This window comes from Ammodytes marinus (assembly GCF_949987685.1).
Source record: "Ammodytes marinus genome assembly, chromosome: 20".
Taxonomy (NCBI): domain Eukaryota; kingdom Metazoa; phylum Chordata; class Actinopteri; order Uranoscopiformes; family Ammodytidae; genus Ammodytes; species Ammodytes marinus.
The window spans coordinates 21,648,399-21,672,456 of record NC_137224.1 but is presented as its reverse complement, the minus strand read 5'-3'; the positions used below and the strand labels follow the sequence as shown (position 1 = coordinate 21,672,456).

Below are 24,058 nucleotides of genomic sequence, written 5' to 3'. Positions count from 1 at the left end.
CAATGGTTTGTAAACGTTCATAGTGCAGTAGTCCTACATGGCATTTGGTTTAATAGCGGCTGGTCACATTGAACACATCGTTTAAAAAGTAAAGAGCACAATTGGATTCTTATACTGGAACAAAACTTGTTTCTCCTTTCAAAAATAGTATAGAACATTCAAAACCACCATACTCACCACTGTAAGTATGGTTAGTAAGTTAAATGAAAAAGTTCTAGAGGTCAGTACTGACATCCAGAGGGCATCATTATACCTGTGTTTGATCTATAAGGCCGTGCTATCTAAGATGCTGAGATGTTTAACATATGCTCCACCATGATACCAGATGAATACATTGTCTTGTTAAGATATGTCAATGCCATTTGTTCCAAGGTCTAACTTGTAAAAGAGATCTTGATGTCAGTTGTACTTTCATAATACATACAACCCTAAATACATTTTCTTTTTAAATCAAACTGCATTGTGTTTTTCACCTAGGTCCCCATACAGGAGTCCCTCATTCTCTACAATGATCCTGATATCAATGAGTTATCAGTCCAGTGCTTCATGAGTAAGTGCATTCACATTATGCCCTATACTACTAGATGTAAAGACCACTATTTCCCTGTTTCTCACTCATCTTCCTATGTATTTGTCCATCCAGACCTGATGCAGTTTATGGGGGACATGCCAATGGAGAAGAATAACAGCCACCCAAACTGCCTCAGCTACATCTTACTGGTCAGTGTTTTATTTCAAACAGTGGAGCTTTGGAGTTCTAACTGTGTTTCTCTAAGATTGATGGTATTAAATGAATGTTGATGGGATTTTAATAGGAAAGTTGTTGTGTTCAGTTAGGGAAGGAGAATGAGATGCTGAGAGATGAGATCTACTGCCAGGTCATCAAACAAACCACCGACAACCCAAACAAGTGAGTCAGTATGCTACAATTGGGACATACTTTTATATATTTATTTCATCATAACATCGCGCTTTGATGTCGCATCCCCGTTTGTTTTCATATGTAAGCTCCGGTGCGCACTGGACTGGGGGTCAGAATCGCCCAAATAGGATGCTGTTTCCAAAACAAAAAATCTCGGCCAGATCTAGTAGACATCCGGGTACTTTTAAGGATACTAAATCTACCACAAGAAGTGGGACATCCTATATCTTTTTTCTACCTTACTAAATAGCAGAAAGAATGCGATTTGGAACTCAGGGTGGTTCTGAGTAAGGTTGGAAATGAGGGGGCGTGGCTTCTCCCTTTAGGATGTCATAAGGGGAACAGAATCTGACTGGGGTTTTGAACACAGGTTTTTTAACGATTCTTTTCTGATTGTTGTGTTGTCTCCACAGTCAGACCTGTACAATGGGCTGGAAGCTGCTCAGCCTGGTGACGGGGTTCTTCCCCTGCTCCAGCACTCTGCAGCCACACATCATCCATCACCTGCAGGACATCTCTCAGGACAGCTTCCAGTACCAAGGTAGACCAAACACAGGGAAATACACACTCAGTGCGTTTACATGCAGACGCATAATCGGGTAAATAAACGGATAAGACTTCAACAGGACTTGTAAAATGCATGTAAACACCTGTATCCGATCTACTTGGGCAAACAAATCGGCACATTAACGGACAAGCAAAGTCGGATAAGAACACCTAGCTAACTCGTTCATAGTCTGCATTGTACCTGCATGTATACAGGATCGCATATCGGAGTTTACGTTCTGCGCTTGCTCGGAATCCCTGCGGAGGATTTCACAAGGAAGTGGAAGGAGACGACGTAATAAATAGTAGTGTTGTTGCCGGAAGGGAACCGGACGTGGTTCTATAACCACTTGTTGAAAGGGCTACAGCGCCACCTAGCATAGCGGAGTCAGCCATGCTCTGGCCATTTATCCGATTCTCTGAAAGGCCATGTATACTCAGACAAGTGACACACCATTCGAGTGGCAAGTTCAGTATGTGGCTTAATCCAATCTAGTTTTCCCATGGAAACTGTTGGAAGACTGTTGTTCGTTGAAAATGACACACTGCCAAGGTATTGTATTGAAAAAAGCAATTTATTACAGATGTATTATATAATGGGTCTTTGAGCACACGCTCTTTTATAATCTAATATTTGTCCTCAGAGCTGGCGGGTGTGTGTCTGGATAACCTTCACCAATCTCTCAGTTTCGGCGGTCGCCGTAACATCCCCTCACATGTGGAGATGGAGGCCATTATGGCAAGTTGACCTACGCACTCATGTTGGCAAAATTCCTGTTGGATTTCAACTCTGACATTTAATAACGATCTACATTTACAGCTGAAGTGATTTTGTGTTTGTGTGTGTGTGTGTGTGTGTGTGTGTGTGTGTGTGTGTGTGTGTGTGTGTGTGTGTGTGTGTGTGTGTGTGTGTGTGTGTGTGTGTGTGTGTGTGTGTGTGTGTGTGTGTGTGTCTGTGTGTTGGCTTTCATTTGCAGAATGGCAAAACATCTCAACGTGTTCCTATTGCACTGCCAGGAGGAGTGGATTTCCCCGTCAAGATACGAAGCTTCAGTGTAAGAGATGTATTCATTCATTCACTGCCTACATATCTGTGAGCAAAGCAGACTGTCTTTTGTTCATCATGTTTGTGTGTATCTTCTTCTAGGTGGCAGCAGATGTGCTAGCAGAGCTCTGTCAAGAAATGGGCTTCTCAGAACCCACAGAAATCAAAGAGTTCTCCATCCTTGCCAACCGAAGTCAAGGTAAATCAGACGCATATACTGTATGTAATTTATATAGAAATCTGACAGTTAGAAGCCTCATAGATGTGGGGCATTCTTTGGATTTTTTATTTTTTTTAAATATTATGGAAAAAGCCCTGCTGAGGCATATACAATAATAGCATTTGAATGGATGTAATTACACAAATAATAATAACTTTTATATATTTTCTATTACATTTTTATATCCCCTTTATTTGGACAGGCAAGTCTTTAGAAACAAGTTATTTTTTACAATGGTGGCCTGGACTTATACAACACGTCTCGAAACAGACCATGTGCTTTAATATAAAAAAACAACTTATGAAAGTAAATGAAATTCAAATCACAAGATATAAAACTATTTTTTTTTTAAATTAAACATAATGATAAATTGCATCCCCCACCATTACAAACTGTGTCCTTAAAGAGCTGCACATTAACGACACATTAACTGGTGGTGATTTAAACTAGCCCTACATTCCAATACCCATACCTCCCTACTATTTAGTATGCCAGAAAAAAGATTTACCCAATACATGCACGTCAATTGTAGTATGCTGAAAATACATAAGTGCCCCACTAACTCCAACAGAATTTTGCAGTATTTGTCTTTATTCTTGACATTACCTGACATAATGAAAAAAAAAACATCACCCTTATCTGATTTTTTTTTCTCTCTCCTGTGGCCCTAAAACTCTTCTGTACTTTAGTATGTAGTGTAGTAAAAAGAAAAAGGTATGTGATTTGGAACAGGGATCATTTGAAGTGACGTATTAACAGGGCTGTCTTTGAACCTCCCGCTGTCAGATGGGATAGTGCGTCCCATCCACGCTGAGGAGTATGTCTTTGACTTCCTGCTGGACGACGGCTCCATCTTCCTGTCCCTGAGGAGAGTCATGTGGAGAAGCCCTCTGTCCTTCAGCTCTGACCTCTATGTGGAGTTCCACTTCCAGCAGGTAGGTACCGCTTTACAGTGTAACAGTCAGGATAGATGTCAGTCAAATTCAAATAGCTCATTTATTAAGGCAAGGCAAGGCAAGTTTATTTCTATAGCACAATTCAGACACAAGCCCATTCAAAGTACTTTACAGGGGGCAAGATTAAAATACATAAAACACATTAGAAAACATTTAAAAGCGAATGAATAGAAGTAGAACATTTAAATAAAATAGAAATTACAGGTTAAAATGGAAACAGAAAAGTCTTCAGACTCGATTTAAAAGAACTGAGAGTTGCAGCAGACCTCAAGTTTTCTGGGAGTTTGTTCCAGATATTTGGTGCATAAAAACTTAAAGCTGCTTCTCCTTGTTTAGTCCTAACTCTGGGGACTGTAAGTAGACCTGTCCCAGATGACCTAAGGGCTCTGGACAGTTCATAACGTATCAGCAGATCAGTAATGTATTTTGGTCCTAAACCATTTAGGGCTTTATAAACCAACATCAGTATTTTGAAATCAATTCTTTGAGTGACAGGAAGCCAGTGTAAAGACCTCAGAACTGGGGTAATGTGATCCACTTTTTTGGTCCTAGTGAGGACTCGAGCAGCAGCGTTCTGAATTAGCTGAAGCTGTCTGATAGATTTTTTTGGAAGGCCTGCAAGGACACTGTTACAGTAGTCAAGTCTACTAAAGATAAATGCATGGACAAGTTTTTCTAAATCTTGCTGAGACATAAGCCGTTTAATGCTTGATATGTTTTTAAGGTGGTAGTAGGCTGACTTATTTATTGATTTAATGTGTTTCTTGAAATTCAAGTCGGAGTCTATGACAACACCAAGATTTCTGGCTTGTTGTGTGGTTTCTAACATAACAGATGTAAGCTTTGCGCTGACTTTTAATTGTTCATCTTTGGCACAAGAGTTTCAATAAAGACAGTCAGGCAGTTTCGAAGTCAGGTAGATTTTTACTTGTCAGCAAAGATTGAGCAAAGTATGAACAGAAGAACACAAGCTTTTATCCCCAAGATGTGTGTGTGCTGTTATTTTTGTAGTACATACAGTATGTGTAAGCCAAAATCGTGGGTCTTTTAAGTTTACTGGGACAAAGTTTACAGCAAACAGCATGGATGTTTAAGCATTAAAATGTTATACAATCATAGGAAATAAAGTTCCGTTCACAATAGAGTCTCCCAATCTCACTGTTATCTATATTGTTGTCTGTGTGTGTGTGTGTGTGTCTGTGTGTGTGTGTGTGTGTGTGTGTGTGTGTGTGTTTGTGTGTGCGTGTATTTTATGTAGCTCCTGGGTGACTACCTGAGTGGGCGTTTGTTGCTAGCTCCCCCTGCTGGTGGCGGTGGGTCGACGGTTCAGCAGGTAGCAGAGCTGTCAGCGCTGCAGCATCTGGCTCAAGGCCTGACGCACCAGCCCTCGCCGTGAGTCACACACACACACACACACACACACACACACACACACACAAAGTCACAGTAACAATACAATAGAAAAGAATCCCACAAAAATATCACTGTGATTTACAGTAGAATACAATATACAAAAATACTAAAGGTGTTGATGTGTCTTTGATTCATCCCTCACTTTTAAGAAATATATATTAGTGGCATCTCTAAGATAGTCATCTTACATCACAGTAGCCTACAGAGTGTACACGTGTAAAAATTAAAAAGCAACAGTTTGTGCTTGTACTGGCAAAATGAAAAGGTTTGAAAAACAAAAAAAATCTCTTAAGTTTGAAGGAAAGCTGCCTACATTTGAGCCAACTAATGATCTTTTTTGAGATAACTTATCATTGGTATATGTACAGTATGTGTGTATTGTAACTTGGAGGTTGTATTTCTCTCTTAGAGAGGAGATAAAGGAGTACCTGCCCTCACAGGACGGGCTCAGCAGTCAAGTAGAGGAGATCCTCTCCTTCTGCCAGGGCCAGATCGCTGCCATGCAGTCCCTCAGCCCTCAAGACGCCAAAATACAATTCATAGGTGCGTATAACCTCCTCTCCTCTCCTCTCCTCTCCTCTCCTCTCCTCTCCTCTCCTCTCCTCTCCTCTCCTCTCCTCTCCTCTCCTCTCCTCTCCTCTCCCCTCCCCTCCTCTCCTCTCCTCTCCTCTCCCCTCCCCTCCCCTCCCCTCCCCTTTCCTCTCCCCTCCCCTCCCCTCCCCTCCCCTCCTCTCCTCTCCTCTCCTCTCCTCTCCTCTCCTCTCCTCTCCTCTCCTCTCCTCTCCTCTCCTCTCCTCTCCTCTCCTCTCCTCTCCTCTCCTCTCCTCTCCTCTCCTCTCCTCTCCTCTCCTCTCCTCTCCTCTCCTCTCTTCCCCTCACTTACTGATGCTATCTGTATTCATGTGATTCCTTTGTGTGTTCCAGAGTTCCTGAGCAACATGCCTCTGTTTGGCTCCAACATTTTCCTGGCCAAGAAGGTGAGCCAGAAGGGCCTTCCATCCCCATGCATGATCAGCGTCAGCCAGGAGGGGGTGGTCTTCCATCACCCCAAAACACAGGTACCCTGATCAGGCATTCAACCCAAACCCTGCGTTCCAAATCACATACTCTTTCTTTTTACTTCACTACATACTAAAGTGCAGAAGAGTTTTAGGGCCACCGGAGAGAGAAAAAAATCAGATAAAGAAGATTTGTTTTCATTATGTTGAGAAATGTCAAGAATAAAGACGAATACTCCAAAATGCTATTGGAGTTAGTGGGGCATTTATGTATTTTCAGCATACTACAATTGACATGCATGTATTGGGACATCCTACATCTTTTTCTGTCATACTAAATAGTAGGGAACGCAGGGATACACTCTCCTTCCTATCACTACTTTATACTACTTTACTTACTTTATAAAACATAGAGCGTTGTTCTCAACTGGTTTTGCGAACACTTGCTAACCTGAGGTGATTGCTGAAGGTCCTTACAAACCTGTGGGCCCTCTCTTACTTTTTTCATCCTTGGTGTAATTTTATTGAATTTGATTCCATATAACAAGAAAATATCACCTTCACAATAATGTACTTAATCATTTTAAGGTAGTATGGATCCTAGGCTACTGAAATATATCTATTTTAGAGTGACAGTTGGTATTTCTTAACTGTATTTTTTTTCTTCTTCTTACATTTCAAATTCAAGTCGTATCAAATAAACGTATACATTTCTCACCATGGACTGACATATTTGAACTATTTCTGTATTTTATAGAAATGTAGCTTGATCCACATTTTCTTCCAACTGGCTTTGTGAAAAAGTTGGAATTCATACCCGTTGAAGAACTCTTTTTTTACCCATTTTCTTATCATGACCGTTGTACATTTTTGAGCGTTTTTTTTGTAATTTTTCAATCAGAAACGGGTCCTTCTAAAACTTTCAGGGTGAGACATTTTACCTAAACCTGAAGAAGCTGATCAACATCCCTGGCAGTTGGCACAAGTGTATGACACTGATGCCCCATAAAGAGTTATTAAAGGTTCAGTAAGCGGAATGGTCAGTTTAGCTAACTTCCTGTCAGTGACTACAGTTAGCAGTTCCATCCCTCGTCCCTACGTCACCACATTAGTGTACTGCGGTCTTCAAGCAGCGAGTTATCTAGCATCATCTCAGATCCATTGGGATAAAACATGATAAAAACCATCAAGGGGCGCCCTTAGCTCAGTTGGTAGGGCGTCCCCCCCCATGGGCCTCGGCCAGCAGCGGACCCGGGTTCAATTCCAGCTCGCGGTCGTTCTCTGCATGTCACTCCCCTCTCTGCCCCATTTCACCTCTGTCTCTACACTATCGATAAAGCATAAAAAAAAAAAAAAAAACCCCATCAAAACAGACATTGGGAAGGATTTTTACCTGCTCCGCCATTGTAGGCGCATACTTATTCACCTATATGTCGCTCTGCACGTGCACCGGCAGTGACACGGGTGCCGGTTTGTAGCATTCTCTCTTCTGATTGGTTATCAGTAGTGTGATCCCCGAAAAGTTTATTTGCCGATTACATGCTGAGCGAGTGACTGAGTGATCGGCTTTATGAAACACGCACACTATATACGTGATCACTGTATGAATAAAGAGCGATTTAACACTTATATTAACAGAAATAAATCGCTTACTTCACTTTTAATTTTAAAAAAAAGACAGTATCATCCATCTGATTGTGTATCTCTTTTCTTTTGCAGGAGCAAGTGTTTCTCATTCCTCTGGCCGAGTTGCAGTCCATGCGCACCATCCGCCCCAAGAAGAAGAGCAAAAAGCCGGGAGTGGAGATCAGTTATGGCAATCCAAGAAAGCCCAAAAAAGTTGCTATTCATCTTCAACAGGTATCATAATAATAATAATACGTCAGATTTATATAGCGCTTTTCCAGATGCTCAAAGACACCTTACAATAGTAGCTGAAACAAACAAAACAAAAAGATTGAAGGTTAAAAGCAAAAGTGAAAAGGTGTGTTTTGAGGGCTGTATGAATGTGACGGATGTGGCTGGGGAGACTAGCAATGTTCCTGATTTTGGTAGAAGAAACAACATACTATTGTGAGTCTGGTACAAGAGAGAGCTTAGTACAACCAAGCCCCAACCACAGCGAATTCTACCAGCATCCAATGCGGAAGTGACACAAAATGCAGTTCGCTGAGTGGCCACAAGGTGCAGGTTTCATAATAGAGCAATTTTTCAATGACCCCTATGTTAAATGGGTCGTTTTCACAGCATTATTTAAATGTTAAATATTAAATGCAAATGTAAAAAAATATAATTTTTATGATAATAAATAAAAAGGAAACATTTGAGAGATTTGAACAGATTTGTGCATTCATGTTGGGTTTAATCTGTTATTGTCTATTGCAGGCCAAGGAGCTGTGCCACATCCTTGCTCTAGTCATGGAAGAGGTGGTGAGACCATCAGTCAGCAGCTCCATATCCAGTCGCATATAGACACGCGCAAGCGCACACACACACACACACACACAAATACACACACTTTCATTCATTCTGAGGACATTAAACTTATATTCATTTCCTGGGACTTGCTCTAACCATAACCCCTACTTGCCTAAACCTAAGGCTACCCTTACCTTAAAGTCTTCACCTTAAAATGTAATAATTTATATTATGGGGACTTCCATTTAGTTCCCAAAAGAAAGGCACGTCCGCACAATATCACATGAGTAATACACATCCCCCCCCCCCCACACACACACACACACACACACACACACACACTTCCATCCCTTCCTCCCTTCCGAGGACATTACATAGACTTACACATTTATTTCCTGGGGACTTGTTCTAACCATAACCCCTACTTGCCTAACTCTAACCTTAACCTAAACCTAAGGCTACCCTCCCCTTAAAGCAAGTCTTCACTCTAATTTGTCATTATTTATATTATGGTGACTCCCATTTTGTCACACACACACACACACACACACACACACACACACACACACACACACACACACACACACACACACACACACACACACACACACACACACACACACACACACATTGTTGTTGATCACTGGCTTCTCTAACCTTTTTTGTTAATTTATGCTTTTTCCTGTTTAACTCTTTGGACAGTGTGCGATGGATGAAATGGGATGCAATAAAACACGAATACACACACTTAATTATAAAGATTCTGTTTAGTGTTATGTTATTTGAGAGGAAATAATGCAGAGTGGACACTGTATTTCTACTGCAATCATGATAACATACTGTAAGTGGATTGATGAGAGCAACTCACCAGTCATTGTACAAATAAATCAATCTTTTAAAATGGTGCCTTTTGCACATTTCAATTATATGGTAATTGTGATGTTTTTGAATCAGTATTTTGAAGTTAATGTTTTGATTATGTCATGTAATATAAGTGTATAATTCATAAACATTAAAGAGATGTGTTGATTATATCAATCTCATGAGAATTTTCTTTAAAGAAATTGTTGTATGGAGACTTCAACATGTGTGCTCTTTAAAGTGAAACTTGAAAAGAAGCACTGGACCTTGTCTAAGCCTCAGGATACTGCACCCCGGTTGAGGTGGTTCAGGGCTCAGTTTGAATCCATCAACGGCCAGTCACATTCAGGTTGTTAAAGGTGTAGTCAGTGGCTGCGTTCCAATCCCTGTATTCTTTCTGCTATTTAGTATGGTTGAAGAAAAGATTTAGGATGTCCCGATTCTTGTGGTGGATTTAGTATGTTTAAAAATACCCGGATCTCTACTAGATCCGACCGAGATTTTTAGTGTTGAAGAAAACTTCACTATAGTCTAAAATTAAAACAAATATTTACTCAGTTTCAAAAGACAATACTGATGATTATGATGCATCAGAATCAGAAAGGATTTTATTGCCAAGAAGGGTTTTACACCAACAAGGAATTTTTCTTGGTGAATAAGGTGCATACAGTTAGACAATAAACAATGAACGAACAGTGACTGTAATATATACAATATAACACAATATATAAACAAGTGATACGTTAAGAAAAGACCAGAGCATCCTACTCAGAGCAATGCCAGGGTCTTGACTGAGTTGTATACACAAAATGAGCTGCTTTATACAGAATGGTTGACATGGTCAGGTAGAATAACAATGGAACAATCAAGTTTGGTTCTTGATGACATCAATGCTAATCTGAGTCTGGGGGCTTCCAGGATGGCCCACACCTAGGGTGGCAGCCCAATCAGACTGATTTAAGTACAATAGAAACTACAGACAGGATACATCAGTAGTTAAGATGAGAGGAAATACACTTCATACAATGATCAAATAATGAATGTAGAGACTCGAGTAGAATTAAACTAATCAATATAAAATTTGCTTCCACAGGCACAATGTTATGATGAAAAAAAATATGTTGTGCCTACTGCATCCTAACTACATTATTTGTATGGTCAAGTGTAGTAGGTAGAATAGAAAAAAGAAAGAGTATGCGATTTGGAACGCAGTGAGTGATTCTGGAGAACGCTTGTTGTCAAAATCAGTGAATATCTCCTCACTATCCACTACCTATCAGCAAGGTATGCGTTTGATAACTTCTTCTTAACATTTTTCAACTTTTACAAAAAATCTCCGCCACTTTGAACAACACTGGGCCTGCTGTGTGGATGTGAGAGAGCAGGTTATGTGCTTGTGCTCTCTCTTTAAGCTTTATGTTTTAGCCTGTCGTTTACACTTCCATCATTGATGTTTGTACAGCTCTTCCATCATTGATGTTTGTACAGCTCTTCCCTCTTTGCTACTCGCCAACCTCTGATGACGTCTAAAGGCAAGTGTCTGTCCTGAATGCTTAACCTTAGAAAAACATTGTAACATTGGTTCATGGAGAGAGTCATCAGAACATATCAATAATGACCTGCATGAACCTGCCATGGTTTAGATAGAGAGAGAGAGATTCTGACATCCAGTAGCAGCAAACATAAAACAAAAAACACTTAGATCAACACTGTGTGAATGAGTGAATTCTTGCTGACATTATAAAAAACAAACCTCCCAAACAACGCACCCATACATTGAGGTAGACCTATGCTACTGTACCTTACATCTCTGACCCTCTGCCTCCATTGCTACTATAGACACATTTGTGGTAAACCAAACGATGTAAAGACGAGAAAGAAAAGGGGCCCACCTTCTCAACAAGCCTTTTACAGAGCCTAGGCTCTGTATTCATTCTTGATTTTTTTCAGGGTACACACAGGTAGCGGATGATGAGAAATGAATTATCCAGAATTGCTGACTTCACCTTTAAGTTTTTTAGTTGTTGGTTGGTTTAATCTTAGTAACAGCAGGCTATAGTTAAAACTGCTTCATGGCGTGTGGCAGCTTCTCATTAAAACAGGTGTATTTGCTATCTTATTTAAAGACTTATGCTATTATTTAAGTTATAAGCTATTTAAGTTATGATGAACAATAAGCCAAACTCAATATTCCAATGAATTGATGTGATGACTAGGCCTACTGCTCAGTAAAGATTTCAGGTTTCTTATTTCAAAACAGAACCACTAACGAGAAGATACAATCTCGCCCACAATGGTCTCAGCCAATCAGAGGACAGAACCCTCTAGTCCACGTCCAATCACAACGCACTCCGCCTTCTTCCAGGCAGAACGCTCCCCAACATGGCTGCTGCGGTACGGTAGCTGCTCGGGAGTCCAATTGTATTCGAGGGGAAAATATCATTTTTAAGCGGATATTAACAACGACTTGACATATCACGTAAGGTGAGTTTGCAGACTACTGCTGTAAATCGACGGGTTGTGCTGTTACTAGGAATAGGAGGGCTAGTTAGGGTCGAAGTGTTTGTTCTGTTAGCATCTGTCTTTGACTTGAGAGGAAGTGGACGTCCAACGTTAGCAGCGACAGGACCGTGGCACAAACCCAGGCTAAATGTGAACTTTTTCAAACTTAGTGTTGTCGGCACTGTTGCATTCCACTCAAACATAACCCACGATATGTAGTTGATGTAAATGTATCCCGTTTAATAACGCCACACAAGGCAGCGCGAGCTGTCATTTTCGACCTTCGAGGTAACGCTGGGCTTATTGTAATTTCCCACACTGTCGTTCCTCAAAACTATGACGCAATGAATGGACTGTGGTGTGTGAGCAGGTGGCAGGTGAGCTTCCGTTCTTTTGTGGAAAGTGTCAAATCAAGTGTGTTTTAATGTATATAGTCAAATATTACAATTATACAATTCAGGGGGGAACTGTCAGTCATATTTTTCTGTTCAATAGTGGGAACCAAATCCATAGTCGTTGAGGCAGGCAGACAAACAAACAAACAAACAAGGATTAGCTTGCTAAATGATTTCGTAAACCTGTGTGTGTGTGTGTGTGTGTGTGTGTGTGTGTGTGTGTGTGTGTGTGTGTGTGTGTGTGTGTGTGTGTGTGTGTGTGTGTGTGTGTGTGTGTGTGTGTGTGTGTGTGTGTGTGTGTGTGTGTGTGTGTGTGTGTGTGTGTGTGTGTGTGTGTGTGTGTGTGTGTGTGTGTGTGTGTGTGTGAGAACGTACAGTATCTGTGCCGCGCAGTCAGACGTAAACATGTCTAGCTGTATTTGTTTTAAGGTCCGCCAGAAGCCTTCTTTGGCACCGGGGATTGGTTATTCCAGCCAGGTACAGCGAGGGTTAAACCGAATATAGTAAAGCATTCCAGACAGATACTCCTGCCAGAAGTAGATTTAAGGGAGATACTACTATGTGAGTGCCACAAAGCTCGATTCTGTGTCCTAACACACAGTTCACCAAAGTGGACTTTTAAAATCTTGATAGGCCCTTTTCACACCCCATTTGTAAATAGGAAAAAAGTCCATATGTCATTTATATAAAATTACTGATACATGAATGATGCCGGTTGGATTTTAATGCGAAAAAATGTGCCCAAATACAAATGACAAGTAAAGGAATCTTGATTTAGCATTTAGCTGCTTTAGTTTGTTCATGCTGCCCCCTCACAGAATACTGCCATGGCTTACTGGGGACTTGGCATCCATTGTTAATGTCATTAACAACATTAAATATTTTTTTTTTGCTTTTCCCTACTACTACCAGTCAAAATGTCTGCTGTGACATACGCCTGTTATTAGACAGTATCAAATCCTATTTAAATTCTGCACACATTTTGCCCTTTGAACAACACAATCTGTAGGATTTAAAGGTGCACTACATAACTTTGGATGTGTCAGAGAGAACTGAACATTTTGTAATTGATATTGTCAACAATGAATAAACCCAATTTCTACATGAGGAAATGTGATCCCTGGTACACTGTGTGAAGTTAGAAAGCTTCCTGAAAAGTCACTGTTTCACTGTTGTTTACAGCAGCAGGGCCCACAGTTTGGTTTTAGATTCTAGTCTTACGTTTGATTCCAGTTGCCTCAAAATGATTTAGTTTTGATTAGTGATGATAGGATAATACAATATTAAGAAGTACATTTATATGAGTGAATATGTTTTGTAAACTATCTGCAGGCTCCGCAAATATAAACAAGTCCCCCTCCTGTGAAACTGCATAGTGCACCTTTAGGATTTGTTCACCTTCTATATTGACCTTGCTTGCACTCCCAATAGAAATGCTTTTGGGTTTTAACATGACTGAAACAGCCTTACTCTTTGTAGTGGATGCACCCTCTGTGTGCCTGGCTCTTTTCTCTTATGTTTGGCTGATGGCACTCAACTCTTTGCCCATGGGGACTGCTGACGCTGTAGTACGCTGGTGTTTTGTGCCAGAGAAAAGCTGTTTGTGTGGTAAACGTGAACGTGCTGTCAGTCTGTTTATGCTAACATCTCGGTGCACTTTCTAAGGCGGCAACAACATACATCAGCATTGCAGCTAACTTAAGCTAAGCAGCCTAAACTGATGTGGAAATAGTAGGGCCTGGCCTCCTTTATCAACCAATGTCTTAAGTCAATCAATACACAGCAGATGAATAGGGTAACATATTACCTAAACCTAGGCTGTGTATTAACACCAGATGTTATATTCAGCACACTCACAGTCGGGACAGGAAGCAGATTGTGAGAAGTTCTTCACTGATTTGACAAAAAATTATTTTGTCAAAAAACATTTTCAAGGATCACTCAGCCCACCTTTAAACCTAGCCTACATTGCAATATAGTGCTTCAATATAGGCGTCATCATTCCAGATAATAAACTTAGTCTCTATTTAATACGTATACTTTTTTTATTTCTTCCACAGACCTCTACATGAATGCTACGTAGAGGATCTTTGCGCTGCAAACTGAGCGACAATTAATCTTCCGAGCCGAGAGCCCTCCCAACTGGCTGCCTGTCTGCAGGTGGTCCCTGTAGGTTGTGGTTAGTGCCTCCTGTCACACTGGCAGAGGAGGAGGGGGGGCCATCAGGTGTTGCCAGGTGGGGGACAGAGGCTGCACCTGCCTGCTCTCTCCATCCACCTCCATCCACAGCGGAGGGATCGGGCCCAGGCGGTCTTCCAGCACACAGGGTCCACCTTCGGACTGAGCAGAGCGGCCGAGCAGCAGAGCATGTGGAGTGGCTGCTGTGGTTGCCATGGAGCAGCAGGATAAGAAGCAGGTGACTGAGTAGAGTGCTTAGTTCAGCATCTGCCTGTGCTTTACTTAAATGTCACTGAGATGAAGCGTTGTTGTTTAGTGAACACACAGGGCCCCTGGGATTCAAGTTCTCCCTAAAGGGGGAACGTGTTTAGCCATGATGTAACATGGCCGGGCATTTATTTTGTCAGGCTTGTTTGTGGTCCTCCTCAGGGAAATTAACTTCAATTCTGAAAGAAAAGAAAAAGATTTGTAAAGACATCTTTACCTGGAGGCCCATGCACAACCCCTAATATAATATGAGTGAAATGGGACATTTTCAGAGCTTTACTGCCTTGTGATTCGAATGTTGTTCTTTTAACCTCCAAAGAGGAACTTTTTAAATGTTTATGATACAATTCACTGGCACTAGTGAACTGAAAGCTCCTTGCATTTTAATTACAATCTTTTGATCTTTTGATTCATTTTTCCAGATACACCTTGATCATTTTCAGTCATTTCAGTTAAAGGTGAAGTAAGCGATTTATTAATGTTAATATAAGTGTTAAATCGCTCTTTATTCATACAGTCATCACTTATATAGTGTGCACGTTTCATAAAGCCAATCTTTTCGGGGATCCCACTACTGATAAGCAATCAAAAGAGAGAACGCTACAAACCGGCACTTGTCTCACTGCTGGTGCATGTGCAGAGTGACAGATGGGTGAATGTGTATGCGCCTACAATGGCGGAGCAGGTAAAAATCCTTCCCATTGTCTGTTTTGATTATGTTTTATCACTCTTACTTATCTGAGATGATGCTAGATAACTCGCTGCTTGAAGACATTAATGTGGTGACGTAGGGACGAGGGAGGGGACTGTTAACTGCAGTCACTGACAGGAAGTTAGCTAAACTGACCATTCCGCTTACTGAACCTTTTAAAGCATCTTGAAAGGGTCAAAAGATCAAACCACTTCAGTTAAACATAGATATGTAGGAGAGGCATTTCACAACCATCCAGCGCTGGGTCAACATACAGTACAAAGGAACGGAAAGTGGCTGCTCTGATCTGTTGCTCAACAGGCTCAAAGGAGAGTGTTCTACTACCTCTTGTGGGTGTTTCTCTCCTGTGCGTGCTGTGTGATTTCTCCAATACAATCATTAACTTATAACAGTACAGTCAGACACATGTACAGGTGAAACTCGAAAAATTAGAATATCATGTAAAAGTTGATTTATTTCAGTAATTCAACTTAAAAGGTGAAACTAATATATTGTATAAACTCATTTCATGCGAAGTGAGATATTTCAAGCCTTTATTTGTTATAATTTTGATGACTATGGTGTACAGCTTATGAAAATCCCAAATTCAAAATCTCATAAAATTAGAATATTACATGAAATCAATAAAAAAGGATTTTCAATACAGAAATGTCGGCCCTCTAGAAAGTATAATCATGCATATGTATTCAGTACTAGTTTTGGGCCCCTTTTGCACGAATTCCTGCCTCAATGCGGCGTCGCATGGATGCTATCAGCCTGTGGCACTGCTGAGGTGTTAAGGCCAGGACACACTGGCCAGATAATCGCCGTCGGAGAGTCTGGAAGGGGCGGGGACACAAATCTGTTTGGTGTGTGGGCTTCTTTTGAGCCGATTGAACATGTTAAATCGGCGGCGGGCAGTCTTTAAGTCGGAGCAATTTGATTGGTGGAGGGCTAGTGAATCAGTGAAGCCCGGAAGTGAGGCGGGTAGCACACACAGCTAACAGCAGTTTGCCATTGTTTTTATGTGTTTGTTTGTTTCGTTCAGCGAGTACTCACATGCATCAACCCTTGTTGACTGCTCGACACTATGCTCGACACTCTCTGCTAAAAATTGTGCTCTTTATGGTCCATAAATATGTATTTCTATCTGTGTTTATGGTCTAGAGAGCTGTCCCATCATTTCCGGATTCCGTATTTCTTTGGGCCACAATACAGATTAGCGCCGCCTGCTGTTATGGAGACACTACATCCCGCGCAAGCGCAGAGCGTACGGAAAGTCAGTAGTCGACTCGGTGTGTTCTTGGCACTTTTTTGGCCGCGATGGGCAGACTGTCGCTGCCTGAAACGGCAGACTCCATTTTCGGGTAGTGGCCTTCAGCTCGTCTGTATTGTTGGGTCTGGTGTGTATCATCTGCCTCTTGACAATACTCCATAGATTATCTATGGGTTTCAGGTCAGGAGAGTTGTCTGGCAAATCGAGCACAGTAGTACCATGGTCAGTCAACCAGTTACTAGTGGTTTTGGCACTGTGGACAGGTGTCAAGTCTTGCTGGAAAAAGGAAATCAGCATCTCCATAAAGCTAATCAATAGACACAAGCATGAAGTGCTCTAAAATATCCTGATAGATGGCTGTGTTGACTTTGGACTTGATAACACAGTGGACCAACACCATCAGATGACATGGTGCCTCAAATCATCACTGACTGTTGTAACGTGACAGTGGTCATCAAGCAACTTGGATTTTGTGCCCCTCCACTCTTCCTCTAGACTGTGGGAACTTGATTTCAAAATGAAACGCAACATTTCATTTGGATCAGTGATGATCTACATGTGTTTTCAGACATGTAAATGTGCATGTCTGAAAACTTTAAAGATTTCCTCTTTCCAATCTCAGTTCTCTTTAATACTGACATAAGGTTGAATGTGATGTCCCACCATAATCAGCTTCATGTTTTGTTGCCATCCTACTAATTCTATGTGGCTTGTCTGTATGCATCACTCCAAAATATGCTAACCAGGGTTGTACAGGGCCAGATGGGCATTGTTGCTCTCATCAATAGAGCCCCCCCCCCCCCACACACACACACACCCACCATGTCTGGCCTCTCTCTAGCCCCCTCTGTGTTGTCAGGCTTTGTTGCTTAGTGTCGGGGCCAGCCGCTAAAGTCAGTTGAAGTGAATGGCTCTCGCTCCCTGCCATAGAGAGCCAGTCGCTCAGTGTGTGTTTGAATGAGGTGTCCAACTGGCAGCCTGCTCCGTGTGCTGACGCCGGGCTGGGGCTGTGTTTTGTCTGCAGCCCCAGTGACGAGGGAGAATTTTGTGGGTGAGGTTTTGCAGCATCTCTCTCCTCCTGGCTGTGTAGAGATGAACAAGGGAATGATATCGCCCCAATTTAGGACTGCCTTCTCAAAATGTAGCATTTGTCATCACGTAGCATAGCTGTGTGTAGACACACTGGCCTTCAGAGATCTTGGTGGAGCAGGGTCGTCATGGTGCTGAGGATGAGAGAAGGGATCTGCCTCTGGAAGAAGAGCAGTGTAAGTTGTCTATCTTTGTCTTAGGTTGATAACATTCTCCTCACTGAAGGCTGTACACATGTTACAAGACTTGTTTGTCACCTGTTTGGGATGGTACAATTGACAGTCAGGTATACTGTAGTTAAAGATGTAGTCAGCCATTCTGGAGAATGTTCCAAAATCACTTTTTGAATATCTTCTCCTCACAATCTGCTTCCTGTCTGTACTGTTTTTTATTTATTTTTGTGCCTGTCTTTAATTATTTTTTTCTTAGTAATATTTATCATTTTGGTAAAGGGCTCTTGATCAGTTGAAGATGATCCGAGGTTAATTGATCCAGGTTGGTAGGGTTGCTGTGCTTTACTGAGGCTGTGTTAGGCTCTGTGTTTCCCTGCATGTTTACGTCCGTCTGAAGGGTTTCTGTGAAGGCTTTACTTACTCTAGGGAAATGTGGGAGATATTTATAGTGCTGCTGTGTGGGATGTGTAGAGGCCTGAAAGCTGAACCCGTGTGTGTGAGAGAGTTTTCATATCAGTGTGTCCCTTTGCAGACAAGCACATCCTACTAGTGACATGGAGAGTGGGAAAGGTTACTTTCCCATTAACATTAGATATGGCTCGGTTGTTTCCCTCCCTCATTCTTTTCTTTCTTACGACCCAGACTTCTCAGTGTGTGGATTTGCTGCATGGCTCTGTTTAATAAAGCTTTGACCGAATATCTTTGGAACTCCCACAGTTATACTTTAGTTAATTTAGTTCAGTTATTATAGTTCAGTATTTATTTTTTTCATGAACTACGTATAGTTAGTCTTCAGTTACCTTATGGAGATGGTCAGTAGAGTCATTTTATGGAGTTTGGAAGAGAAGTCGCTGTAGCAAAAGTCAGCCTTGTACTGTTTCAGAGAGGGCCAGAAGAAAAAAACGCCTTTTCACCATTATATAAATGCTTACAAAAAAAATAAAAAATCCCTTCAATTGTACGCTAAATTGAGGATTTTCACTCCTGATTTGTGGACTGATACACAGGCATGAGTTGGCGTAGTAATACATGGTCCGAACTGTGCTTGAAAAAAAAGTGCCAAAATCAAAGGCTCTCTACCAGTGCAGTGTAGCGTACCAGTCTGCAAATCAGAAGTGAACTCCATACAACCCCACTTCAAGAATACTGAACTATCCCTTTAAGAAACTTGACTTTCATGGTTTACTGTTAATTGATGAGAATAATTTAACTGGGGAACTCTTGAGAAACCCTGAGTAGAGACACGGCTCTCTCCCCAGTGAGGCATGGTCAGCTTCTGTTAGTGGCCAATAGGTCATGAACCATCTTTTTTTGGAATTTTGTGGAAATTGTTCTCATTCTAAATCCTACAAAGATGTAGCCTGGAAATCCAGACCCTGATATCTTGAACGATAGAGGGTCTGGCCACGATCAATAGTAATTTCCTACTCGTGCATTTCAAATGCCACTGCACGCAGTTGGATAGCACTACAACCAATCAGAGCGATGCACAAGGTGACGTAAGCCCCGTTCGTTTAGCGAACAGCTGTTAAACTGTTAAATTAAACGTTTGCCGTGGTCGGTCGGCAAAACAGAACATTCCACTTACTTGCTAATGAAAGATTTGAGTGCCGTCTTCCAAATCGTAAAGGGTCGAGGCCAAAGCAGTCTCAAACTCACACAACATATCCGCAGCCATCTTTGATGTTTACTATCACGGCTTCGACGTCGCATGCACGTCACTGTCGTTATCCGGTTACGTCCGCCCCAGAGCACCATACAAAGGGCTCTGGCGCGCCCATATGAGATAGAACCAATTGAAACGTGAGCCCAGATTTCTGGTCTTTTTGAAAAAGCTTCAACGGAGAGTTTCCAGACCAACAGGCGCAGCAAATTTAATTTGTCAGCGCCTAGTGGCAGGTCTGGGAATGCCAGGCTATCAAAGATGAGCTTCTGAGTATTGAATGCTGTTGTTTGTTCAGGAGGAGGATGCTGTGCCTCTGGGCCTGTCCACCGGCCAGGCTCTGCTCAAGCTCCAGAACCAGCTCAGCAGCCTCCTGGAGCAGCACCACAGAGCTGCACCCAGACCGGCCTCTGCACAGGTACACACACACACACACACACACACACACACACACACACACACACACTCACACTCACACTCACACTCACACTCACACTCACACTCACACACCACGTCCACATGTATGCATCCCAGTTGAACAGTTTAATACATTGCTGAAGACTCACTTTTGTTTCATCGGCCTTTAACACAAGTTGACACTTTGACACTCCTAACTTTTTTTTCATGTATCTTATATGTTGTTTTGTATTGTATCTTGTACAGCACTTTGGTCAACTGATGCTTTTAAATGTGCTATAGAACAACATTATCCTAAACCCAAATGAACCAAATAAGAATATTGTCATCATAAGTCCTTGTGAAGATGTTTGGTTCTCTTAAGGGGTCAAAACTTGGACGTTACAACTATTGTGACATGATACTGACTTATGCTCACTGGCAGTGATTTGGGAGGGATTATTTTTGGGTATTTATATTGATGTTTATTTTACTGTTTGTTTTGATATAAGTGGCATTATTTGTTTTTTATTTATTGTTTTTCATATAATGTCTGTAACAAATGAACAACCTTGCACTTTGTAATACTGAAAAACCAAATAGATCAACACAAAGATCTTCATTTAAAAAAATTAAAAAATAGGAGGGTACGATATCAGGAAGATATGGGATAACATTGTTCAATATTGCGGAGAGTCTGAAATACATGGGCACAAAACTCCATTCAGAAATCTGTCTATCACTGTCTATACTAATTTATCCAGATACGTAACTCAGGACTGTACATAAATTAATATTTTTTGTTAATGGTATGAACTTTTTATAACTTCGGCATATAATTAAAGCATCCAAAAGCATGTAATCATACTAAATCTGTACTGTTATGATGTTATTAATGCCTCTAGCTCCAGCAGATACAAAGCACAGCGAAGTATTACATTTAGTCATTTCTAAAGGGAGTGTTGTATTATGGAACTGCTGCTGAGGGAATATTGGCTGAGGTAGAATATTCCATTCAGAAATCTGTCAACAAAGTTTTACTTACTAATTAATCCAGATACATACCTCTGGAAACATACATTTATATTTATTGTTAATAGTACGGACTATTTATACATTAGGCATTATATTATTATTATCTATTATTCTTATTAAACTAAACTTGTACTGTTTTGAAGTTGTTGCGGCCGCTCATCCCCGGGGCCTCTGCAGCTGCAGTTTCCCCTCGTAGCCGCGGTAAACACAGTAAAATAAGAAGGCCAGCAACCGCTCCCACTGAGAAGGTACAGTGATAGTACCGGATTGTGTGTGCAACTATAACTCTAGCGTCGACAGCCTGTTGTTTGCATGCGGAGTAACTTGTGTTTAAATATGTGTTACATTATTCATCTGATGTCTATAGGCTGATGCTAACGTTGCTTACCTTAGTTGATATACACTGCATGGCCCAGAAAAAAAGTCGCCACCTGGATTTAACTAGGGAAAATAGGCAAGAGCCCTCCATCAGTCAAACACTGCAGTGATTAATATGTTTCAGTCGGCAACAAGTTCTTTTAATCCTAACTGATGCAGTGAATAGCTTCTTATTTCTTTAACAACCATGTCAGAAGATATGCTGTGGTTTTGGAAAATATGTAATTCTGTTTCAGAGGGGTGAAATTATTGGCCTGCATCAAACAAAGAAAACTACTCAGGAGAAGATGAAACGACTAAAATCATGTTAAGAACTGTCTAACGTATTATTAAAACCTGGATAGATAGCGGTGAACAATCATCTTTGAGGAAGAAATGTGGTCGGAAAAAAATCTTTAATTATCATGGGAGATCACTTCAAATAAATACAATTATTTGGTGGGATCTATATTTAAAAATAACGACAGTAGATCTCCCGGCTATGTTTAATAGGGAAAGTAAGAGCATTTCCACCCACACAATGCAAAGAGAACATAAGGGATATGCACTATTCAGGTGTGTAGCTTTAAGAAAACCCCTTATCAGTGAGGCTTACCAGGACAAAATGCTTCATTTTGCCAGGGAGCATACAGACTGGACTCTGGAGCAATGGAAAAAGGTTGTGGTCTGATGAGACCAGATTGATCCTGTTCCAGAGTGATGGGTGCATCAGGGTGAGAAGAGAGGTGGATGAAGTGATGCTCCCATCTTGCCTAGTGCCAACTGTACAAGCCTGTGTGGCAGTGTACAGTAGGATCTGGGCTTGCTTCAGTTGGTCAGGTCTGGGTTCTAAGCAACCTTAAGCCCAGTTCAGACCAAAGATTCGCCTTGCAACTGCTTGCAACTCGCAACTCCTTGCGACGAGACGGTTGAGACGTTCTAAAACTGGACCTTGCGATTTGACATGTTGAATCTTCTGCGACGCCTTGCAACGGCTTGCAACACGCTGCAACGAGCAGTTCACACTGCTGCGATTTCTCCCCGGCGACGTTCTAAAACCGTCTCGTCGCAAGCAGTTGCAAGGCGAATCTTTGGTCTGAACTGGGCTTAATGTGCCAAAAAAAAGCTTATCAAAATGTGTTGGCGAATATGTGCCGTAATCAAAGCTAAAGATGGCCTAATGAGATATTTGAGTGTGTGACTTTTTTTGGGGGGCCGGGCAGTGTAGCTTTGTAAGGCTCCAAACCTATACAACAAGAAGATTGAACAGAAAGAAGACACTTTCGGTGTAAAGTCGATTTATTCATTTGCATCCAAGCCTGACGCAACTTGTATTAGATGAAGTTTGGCACGCGGTAAAGCTGCTAACTAGCTTGGCGTTGGACCATAGACACATGCCATGTTGTTGCATCTAAAAGCCTGTCCAATATTCACTCTAGTCCGGCTTCTTGCTCCATCACTGTCTTGTTTTTTGTTCCTGGTTTGGGAATGGCTCAGACACCATTCTCCCTGTTTACACATATTGGACTATTAGACTTTGAAAGGTTTTTATTCAAGTGGAAAAACCTTCCTATTGTTGCTTTAAATCCACAGTGTAAATGTCTTTCTGCCATGAGTTCACTGCCAACATAGAACCCAGACAGTAAGTAGCCTATGCATATTATAACCCCTAAGCCAGATCAGTCTGACCCAGTTGTTGAGTTAGGTGGCCTTCACGCCGTATGCATAGTTGTCTGCGGTAATACACACCCGCAGGTCTTCATGTAAATCCCAGCCGGCTAACACCACAGTAATCTATGAGCTGTGTTTTTCTTTTCACATCCACACGCTCGCTTTACCACTCTCATCCACTAGACTCTACATGGGGGGGGGAGGCATTGGAGCAGAAGGGCTTCATCTGATTGCCCAAATATATTGACATGCAAAGGGTGAATGCATGGCACGTGGAATAGGCTACCATTTATTGTAGTTCAAGCAGTCTTCAGCGATTCTGTATCACGTTATCAACATTCACGATAACAATAGACTGTTCAATATATTGTGAAGCCCTACAGTTCAAACACAAGAAAACACAAAAAGCCTTGATCCCATCCACTAATAGCAACACGCTCCCATTGCATGTTAAGCGCCTTGCATACCACACTGTAAACTGTTACCTCATGCCCTTGTTTGTGTTGTCATGTTTTACAGGAACGGTGGGTGAATAGTTTCCTTCACCATGGCAACCGCCACTCCTGCCTCCACTGGCAGGGAGCCGCCCTCACTCTCATGGTGGTGCTGGGACTCCTCTGTTGCTATGGTAGCCAGCCAAAGGGCAGGTGGGTGCCCTCTTTCCTGAGAACCTCTCCAATACAGTTAATGTTGCATATGTTCATCATGTGTTCTACAAATATCTCTTCAAAAGGGCAAAAAGGCAAATGTCTATTTGAGATATTGGGCTATACAAAAAAAAATAAACTGACTCTTGTGGTTTTCTTTTCCAACACGAGAAGCAGCAAGTTTAGAAGGCATCACCCTGTACACTGTTTGTCACCACCATCATGTCCTAAGCTTCAGTATTCAACAGTCACACAACAATTGTCGTACAAGTTAACTCTGTTAAGGGGACAACAAGCATAGACCAAGCTTAATGTGAATTTTGAAAAATCCTGGAATAT

The 24,058-nt window shown here is 41.5% G+C and overlaps 2 protein-coding genes across 4 annotated transcripts in view; both read left to right on the top strand.

The window, feature by feature from the left end:
* Window positions 1-8,572, top strand: part of myo15b (myosin XVB) — a gene marked incomplete at both ends in the record, with an annotated part of 210,118 nt that extends 201,546 nt beyond the window's left edge. Inside the window, 13 exon segments of the mRNA XM_080049005.1 lie at window positions 478-550; window positions 644-720; window positions 834-910; window positions 1,336-1,463; window positions 2,113-2,207; window positions 2,446-2,523; window positions 2,616-2,712; window positions 3,520-3,668; window positions 4,948-5,081; window positions 5,512-5,645; window positions 6,027-6,160; window positions 7,820-7,960; window positions 8,486-8,572. Of these exon segments, the coding sequence (XP_079905131.1) occupies window positions 478-550; window positions 644-720; window positions 834-910; window positions 1,336-1,463; window positions 2,113-2,207; window positions 2,446-2,523; window positions 2,616-2,712; window positions 3,520-3,668; window positions 4,948-5,081; window positions 5,512-5,645; window positions 6,027-6,160; window positions 7,820-7,960; window positions 8,486-8,572 (1,404 nt within the window).
* Window positions 8,573-11,746: 3,174 nt separating this feature from the next.
* The window catches only part of tmem94 (transmembrane protein 94), a 43,964-nt gene continuing 31,652 nt past the window's right edge, over window positions 11,747-24,058 (top strand). For 2 of the 3 annotated variants that reach the window (XM_080049159.1, XM_080049157.1), the window contains exons 1-4: window positions 11,747-11,863; window positions 14,337-14,692; window positions 19,912-20,031; window positions 23,592-23,719. In XM_080049159.1, the coding sequence (XP_079905285.1) occupies window positions 14,669-14,692; window positions 19,912-20,031; window positions 23,592-23,719 (272 nt within the window). In that variant the 5' untranslated portion in view covers window positions 11,747-11,863; window positions 14,337-14,668. The remainder of the gene's footprint in view (window positions 11,864-14,336; window positions 14,693-19,911; window positions 20,032-23,591; window positions 23,720-24,058) is intronic. The other variant, XM_080049158.1, reaches the window with a different exon arrangement.